The sequence below is a fragment of the Setaria italica genome, chromosome II, assembly GCF_000263155.2.
Source record: "Setaria italica strain Yugu1 chromosome II, Setaria_italica_v2.0, whole genome shotgun sequence".
Taxonomy (NCBI): Eukaryota; Viridiplantae; Streptophyta; class Magnoliopsida; order Poales; family Poaceae; genus Setaria; species Setaria italica.
In genome coordinates, this window is record NC_028451.1 from 38,327,331 (window position 1) to 38,335,743 (window position 8,413).

The 8,413-nt window shown below is 47.7% G+C and overlaps 1 protein-coding gene across 1 annotated transcript; it reads right to left on the minus strand.

Annotated features, from left to right (window-relative positions):
* Window positions 1-3,770: 3,770 nt before the first annotated feature.
* Window positions 3,771-8,413, minus strand: LOC101771290 (probable serine/threonine-protein kinase PBL19). The gene is made up of 4 exons (XM_004957406.4): window positions 7,576-8,413; window positions 5,506-5,766; window positions 4,905-5,027; window positions 3,771-4,512 (listed from the first exon to the last, which is right to left on the minus strand). Exons 1-4 carry the CDS (start codon window positions 7,987-7,989, stop codon window positions 4,081-4,083), a joined length of 1,230 nt encoding a protein of 409 aa, XP_004957463.1. The 5' UTR covers window positions 7,990-8,413; the 3' UTR covers window positions 3,771-4,080.

An 8,413-nucleotide genomic window follows, 5' to 3' on the forward strand; every position in this document is an offset into this window, starting at 1 on the left:
GAAGCGGACATGAGAGGTGCGAGCCTACACGTTTAGTAGACGGATAAGAATCGAGAGGAAGTTAGCAGATGGGACGACAAGTAGTGGGAGCTCGTTTAGTACCGGTTGGTAACTCCAACCGGTACTAAAGGAGTCCCATTAGTACTAGGTGGAGCCTCCACCTGGTACTAATGTGCCTGAAGGACTTTAGTACCGGGTGGAGGCTCCACCCGGTACTAATGGGTCACATTTAGTATCGGGTGGAGCTCCCAACCAGTAGCAAAGGGGCTCACGGGAGCCTCCTGAGGACCTAGCAGTTAGACTTAGTACTAATGCTCACAGTAGTACCAGGCCCATTTACAACCGGTACTAATGCAGTGGACGAAAGGTCCATTCCCTGTAAGTCTAAAAAACTGAAATAAATAGGTCTTGCCTGGATTGTGAGTGGGTAATTTAGACAACCTGATCAAAAGGTGAAAAGAAGAAAAAGGAGTAATGGAGTGTAAATAGTTGGATTGTAGAATCTGGGCGAGTTATATCGTGGAACATGTGAAGAAAAAGCTAGTACTAGCTGTTTATTTCAGGTAAAACTTTTTAAAAACTGCAATCCATGATAAAAAAAACTAAAAGAAACGTCTAGTATCTCACTCACGGCAAACACCTTACCAAAAACAAATGCAACACCTCAACGTACACAACACTTCGCAGACCGACTCTGAGCCCAACCAGAGTCGTTGGACCCTAGTCCCTACGTATTCAGTATTCACACGTGCAAAAGGGTTATAAGTTATAACCGTACCCGGAGCAAAGCTGGATACTTGGAGACGGGATCGGACAAAATGCCCACAACGAGGACGTGTCAGTCGATCGGCACCGGATCGCACGCCCAATCAAAGCACCGGCAAGAAAGATTTGGCATTGTTCAGACCTGGGCAGCAATAAAAATACACGATAATGTCTTCGTTGTCTACTGGCTACACATCAGTATACCAGCTTGGCATGCATGTAGACGGAGACTTTACCTGACCGGCGGCTCTAAAATATTACAGCACGAGCTCCATCCTCCATGGCCGCGCGACGACTCGAGCAAGTCCACGGCTGATGGCATCCAGTAGCAGTAGCACAATCATTTCCTGCTTACCCATGGGAAAAGACTTCAAGCTCAAGGTAAGATCAGGATGCAGCAACTCAAATCCAAAATGATTAGTGGCAGAATCAAAGACTTGATCGCGAATGCGGTCGCTGTCATCATCGTCGCCGCACTAGGAAATTCCAACCAAATTCAGGGAAAGAGGACGCGGCAATAACTTGATTGAATCTGAATGCATGGCCAAAACAAGAACAGCACGCCATGACACAAAGTGATGGATTATGATGCGGCAATCGTGTGACGCGCAACTAGAGCCCCGTTCATGGACATTATGGGAACAGTAGTGCTGCAACACGTCGACTTATCGACGATACTGACAGGGCCTCTGCCACTTGACAAGCTACACAGCGAAGTTCATCAAAGGGCGTGATGGAAAGTGACGCTAAAGCCACGATTATTGGATGATGGCAGCAAAATGGACAAATGGTCATGTTTAAAGCATGGTAGATCCATCCGCAACATTCATTTCGTTGTCCCTAGGCCCGGCCTCTCCACGGTCCATGGGCGCCGGCCATCGTGGCCCGGTCCTGGCGCCGGAGCCTCTCACCTTCACGGCGCAGGTAGTCCTGAAACCCCTCCTGGAAAGTGGAAACCTCATCAAACCATTGAAGGATCACTAGTGACACAAGAAAAATACACAAAAAAAGAACCCTCAAAAAATGAGGCAACTTATGCTTAGGGTATGCGACTATGTGAGGTTATTAGGCTCTCGATGCACAGCTTGGAATCTGTTTTAAGGCAGACAGTATCCCCCCTAAAACAGATGATAAATTCAGGTCTTCGTTTGGTCCATTTTTATAAATTCTTTTTGGGGAATTTGGCATTTGACATCTCTATGATGAGGTGAGAAAGCTGACGCATCACTTGAAGATCACCCTGTGTGCTTAACAGTACGAAAACGCTAGTGGAAAATTAGGATCTCATGCAGGTTCCATTCTTCAAATTTTCAACATTAGTTATTCTCAACTCTCTGTGATGCACACGACATGAGTACCAAGTCATTGCCACCATGGTATCCATACAGTACACTTTTTTTCCTAGAAACTTATCATTCAGTGTGACTGATGCCTAACTCGCCTAACTCCTAGAAGATTTACTTGATGTGCTCATGACACCAAAATAGTTTAAGGTTTGTGAGCCATGACAAAGGGCCCTTTGCAGCAAGCTAAGGAAAAGGAAAATGTGCATGTTCCCGCACCATTATGTAAGGTATATGTAGTCAAGTCACGTATTATTCGTTTATTCCTGAATCCTGATACAATGGACCCATACCTGCAAGACTCACTTCTGCCACGGTTTCATGCTCGTCTCCAAGGATGATGACCTCCCTTTCTTCCAGTTTCGACTTTTAGAAATCTTATACTGTTCCAACTATACTAGGAAGGAAGGAGGTATGAAGTTTCAACAGCAAACCTAGTAGATGTGTAGAATACATACCACCAGAGATAAAAAAAAAGCTATTATGTGAGCACCGGTGCAGGGCTCTAGCCAAACCCCATTTCGCGTGATTGCGTCTTTCAAGGAAACTATCTCGATGCCCTTCATGTTAATTATTACACCTTCCCTCCTCATATCAAGGATTCAAGCCAAACACATCAAAACCCATTGTTCGTTAAATTGCTCCAAGCAGCTTCCCTTGAGCAGGAAGCTAGCAACTCTTCTCTGGTAGTTTGGACTGAACTCGTTGAATTCAATTTCTAATTAATGCTTACAATAATGACCTAGCCTAATAACAATCTTGGTCGCGGTCGGATCGGAAAAAAACGAAAAAAAAATTAATATCGCAAAAGGAATTAAAGATCTAGATTCCCAACAAATTCTAACGGGACCGCGCCATTTTCTAACAATTCGGTACGATTTCAGGTTTACTGAAAACGATGGATCAGATAGAAGTGGAACCACCAGTATCTTAGATTAGATTAGAGGTTAGAAGTTAGGTTATTAGAAGTTAGAAACGGTAATGGCGAGGTAAGGAACCTTGCCGCCGAAGAGGAAGACGCCGGCGAGCCCCGCTGCGGCCGCTCCGCCCCAGATGGTTGCCGTCGACGACAGCAGCGACCAGCTCCGGTAGATCATCTTCTCGCCGCCTCTACAGCCACGAGCCCACGAGTCCACGACTCCCTCGTATCGTACATTCGTACCTGTACAACAGCCCTAGTCCAACACTCCAACCAGTAGCAGCAGCGCAGGCAGGTTCGGCGGGCTCTTTTCATTCGACCTCTGGGCCTGAGATCCATGGGCTTTGTTTGGCCCGTAGCTCGCGTTTTCGGCTTCCGGCAGGCTCGATGTTTTGAGGCCCAAGGATGGCTCGTCGACTGCCAAGTTCGTTTACTCCGCACGCCCGCCTCAAACCTCCGACGCCACCGCCGTGTTCCGTTCTGGTGTCTCCAACGCGTCGCTGATCAAGCACAAGTATCGAGTATACAGGTTCGAGAACGGGGCGAGCTTGTTGGGTATTTGAGCTGTCTATTCCTCGTCGTCGTCGTCTGTGATTAGATTGGAAAGCACAGCTCGCAACGTTACAAGATGGAGATCAGAGGCCATCAGTTGCTGGTACATTCAAATCAACTCAGAGAAAGTGCATTTGATATGGGATGTGCTCGACTTTTTAACCTGATTGTCACAACTCAGTCAGTCAGTATACAAGAGAACAACTTGAGTGCGAATCTATTTCTTAGAGCCAGTGCAAAATTCTTTCAAAATTCTCACTTTCGAAAGGGAAAGGAAAACTTCAATCCGCCAAAGCCGTCTCTATGTACACAAGTTATCTAAGTAATGTGCCCAAAAAATATTTGTAAGCCCCCCGCCACTAACCCACACCATACACCCCAAAACTAACACTCTTTTGTGTGCTGTGCTGTCACGTCCGATGACAGCATATCAGTCTCCCCTCCCTGTCTAACTTTGGCTCTGCCAACCAGAGCCTTCGCGCGCCGACGACTCTGTAGCAATCACCTCCTGGACGGCGCGGCCGCGTCGGCTCTCTTCCCCTTGACGGCGCCGGCACCGGGTGCCCGGCCATCCGGCTCGGCCGCCTGCACGGCCCGCCTGAGCACCTCGACCACCTCGCTCATGGTGGGCCGCTCCTTGGCGTTCTTGAGCAGGCAGCTGTCGGCCAGCTTGGCGATCTCCCGCGCGGCCTTCACCGAGTACTCGCCGCGGAGCCTGGGGTCCATGATCATCCGGAAGTTGCGGCTGTCCGGCGGGAACTGGGCCACCCACTCCAGCAACTTCTGCTCCGCCACCGGCTTGTTCCGGTCCAGCGACCGCCGCCCCGTCAGGATCTCGTACAGCACCACGCCGAAGCTCCACACGTCGCTCTTCGCCGTCAGGTGCCCCGAATCGATGTACTCCGGCGCCGCGTACCCGTGCGTCCCGACGACCTGTGACACCAAACCACAAGCACCAGAGCTGTCAAAACTGAACAAACTTTATCGCGGCAACTCTTTCAGGAAGAACAAACCATGCTCCCTAGCGTCATGCTATTGCTATCTTCGTGTCCTGCGTTAGCATGGCGTCTAGCGCAGATTGTTTTCAGAGTCAAATGACAGCGCCGTGCATGGAACGCATCGAAAGAAAGTGAAGGTGCCATTGACAATGGAAGCGTGGGTGCATTGCATTGCCTACGAACTAGGGTCAGAAACAGTAAATGGCCGGCTGCCAACTATTGACTAATCTAGTGCGACTAGTATATGTGTGTGCCTTCAGTGCCCGATCAAATTGATGGATGAGACGACAGACTATATTACTCCTGGTAAGACGGAGGGAGACATACCGCGGTTGAGACGTGAGTGTTTGCTCCAGTTGGTCCCTCCCTGGCTAGCCCGAAGTCTGACAGCTTTGCTCTGAAGTCCTTGTCCAGTAAAATGTTCGAGGTCTTGAAGTCCCGGTAGATTACCTAGCCAAAATCAAAATTGACGGATCAAGATAAGGTACTAGCTTTTCTGAAACAATGACTCACCACCAAACAAGAAAGAGTACTGTAGTGCACGCTACAGAACAGGTCATGATAAAGTGTTATCATCAATGACAGCCTACTAAATGTGATATTTTGATCTTTCTTGATGGCTCATGACAATCAGCTGGGGAACTCTCTTTACTAAGTATTTGATGCTAGACAAGGCTGGAATGTTTCATACAACAGCACAGCTAGAAGAGAAATCTTATACGTTGGCTGCATGTAGGAGCCTTGAACATTGAACTGTGCTTTCAGGAAATGTCAAGGAAGTTGGCTGCCTGGAATCTTTGAAGCAAGAAGTCAGAGGATGGCTTTTGCTAGCTAGGACGCTTTTCCATTTCAAAAACCATGGAAGATAGGCTATTTTTTTGGAAGTGAATTGAAAGCACGCAAGCAATTGTGCAGGTTTGAAGAATACCTGAACTTCTACGCCTTCATGAAGGTAAGCCAATCCTTCTGCAGCACCCAGGATAACCTGAAGCCTTCCGTTCCACGACAGAGGAGGATTAGCTCGCCTGAACAAATGGTCTTCCAAGCTCTTGTTCGGCATAAACTCGTACACCAACAATCTTTGTGGCCCTCTTTCACTATCAACAGCGCAATATCCAAGTAGCTTTACAAGATTTGGGTGCTCCAGAACACCAAGAAACTGTACTTCTGCCAACCATTGCTTATGTCCCTGGCATAACAAAATTCAGAGAAACTGCAAATTATTAGAAAAAAAATCTTATGTTGCACAAAAAGATAGTAGAACCACAGCCATTTCATGAAGAAATAAGATAAGAGGAGGCAACAAACATTTTCTAATAGACTAACAACATTCAGTAGAAAATAGGGCATTAAACACTTCACATTTCTTTTCAGAGAACAATAGTTAATTTACATTCTGGTACATGGTCAATTATTTCAGGAGGATATTATCATAGCATGAAACGGTCTTGTATTCTTAAGGTAATTCTCTGATTGATCCCAAAATTAGACAGCAGTGTGAATTTCTTCCTTATGAAAATATAGATGATCACTTAATTCGTAGGGATCAGAAGTTGCATTTCCTCACTACGCTGCATAAATCTGAGTATCCACTTTGCATTGCTGAAAAACATCCCACTATGCAGACAAATAAAGCAACAATACAAATTCACTATTTCCCCAAATCTATTATATACCCTTACGATGATATATTTACAACTGATCAGTCACCATTCACAAAATCTGGGCGTCATCATTTGCAATGTTAAACAATGGATAAATAGGCATCATACACAATGATAGCTGACTTTTCTTTGCAGGATGGTGTACCAAGATTTGGTCTCTTAGTAAATAGTAGTCAACTAACCATAGCATCATGAACGTATAGGTTGCACACCAAACAGCTCCATTCTATCCATTGGTCTCCTTTGATTGAGTAAATTCAATAGTGCAATTTTGAATTCAACTAGAAGGTTGGTTGACATCGTTTTCTGGACATTTCTCCTCTCAAACATGTAAATGGAGATCAATGATTTATATGCTTAGTTGCTTACTGCCAGATATTTTTTGTATGGTCGTGAATATTCAACATTTGGATTTGTCAAAGTATACATTTGTTTCTATAGTTAGAACATTACAGTTAATCAACTAGTCATTTATGTATTTCTCCTCCATTTAGCCTGTTTCCCGAACAAAAGGCTAAGAGGTGTTCTCATTGGTCCTGTACTGCAAATATTAGGATAAGCAAGACTATCTTCTCCCAGCTACTTAACATTAACTCTTTGCAAATCAACAATTACAAATGGCAGCTGAAGTAGACTGAAGTTCATATAAATTTAATAATACCAATTGATGGGCCCCATAAACTCTACATATGCTTTCACACTTTACATATGCTTTCACTCAGTATCAATCCATACTACAAAATATTGTTTCATAAGTTCATATTAATCAATTAATGTGTACCCATGATCCAACTGCAAAAGCAACAGAGAGTATACTAGTCAAAATGACCATATCAGATCCTTGAAAATTCTTCTTACCTTTTTTTTCTTTTCCGTCCTATCAAAATTGTCTATATCTAGAGAAGTCCAAGCATCCTATCAAAATTGTCTATATCCAATGCATACCAGTATCAAAAAACACCAGATCACACTGCTCTTGCAGCACGTATCTGTCAATTTTTGCTAAATCTTGCAGCACTACACACTGCTTTTTTTGCAAATAAACAGAGTAAAACAAAAATAAAAAAACATAATCTGCAAGCTCCATGAAAAGCTAAACTTGTCATGAGCAGATTTCTTCTGATCACATATCTGCCATTTTCTCATCGTTGACTACGCCATAAATGTAGCATCCGTCCCTAAATTTTGTTCACTAGCAACGCGAATTATCACGAGAAATGAACCAGAACGGAATGGACAACTGAGTCGCAGATGATGGAGTGCGCACGACCTTGGAGATAGGCCAGAGAGCAGCAAGAGTAGAGATGAATCAATCAAGCAGAGCACGTACGCACCTGCAGGCCGCGCTGGTTGAGCTTCTTGACTGCGACGGGGATGCGGTCCCCCTTTCCGTCGGCGGCGCGGACGAAGCCCTTGTACACGCTGCCGAAGCCGCCCTCGCCGAGCTTCTGCGCGCGGCTGAACTCGGCCGTGGCGGCCTCGAGCTCCTCGTAGTCGAACACCCGCAGCTGGCCGTGGCCCCGCTCCTCGTACAGCGACGAGATGCTCCGCTGCGACTGCGACGAGGCGGCCGACCCCGCCGACTTGCTCACCGGCCGCACCGCACCGGAGTCGTCCGACCGGCTCGTGCTCACCCCCGACACCGTCGTCGTGGTCGCCGGGCCCGACGGCGGCGCCGACGCCCCACGCTTCCCCGCCGACCCGCCGACGCTCCTCGACCGCCGCTTGAACCAGCCGAAGCAGCTCATGTCCCACGCACCCGGGCGCAAGCTGCAGCTGCAGCAACTTCGCAAACGCCGGCGGCTCGAGTCGCCGACGCGAGCAGCTCTCGCGCCGCCGCCCTCTCTCAGGGGATCGGGGCAACAGCGCGCGCGTGCCGTTCCGCTTCTCAGGGGATCGGAGGCTACGCGCCTACGCCTCTTGTAAGACGCGAGGCTGAGCAGGCGGTGTGAACGCCGGAAGGGGGAACGGAGCAGGGGAGGGGGGAGAGAGAGAGAAGGCGCCCGCGACAGCGTGGAAAGGATGAGAAAGCCCGGCACGGGGCGCGTACGTGCGTGCGCGGGGCCGGTGGTGGAGAAGCGGTGGCGGTGCCGTGCGGGACATCGAGTGGGCGCGCGTCCTCGGCCCCCCTTTTGTGCAGGGCGTCCGGGCGGCGGGGCGGGACTGGGGGTT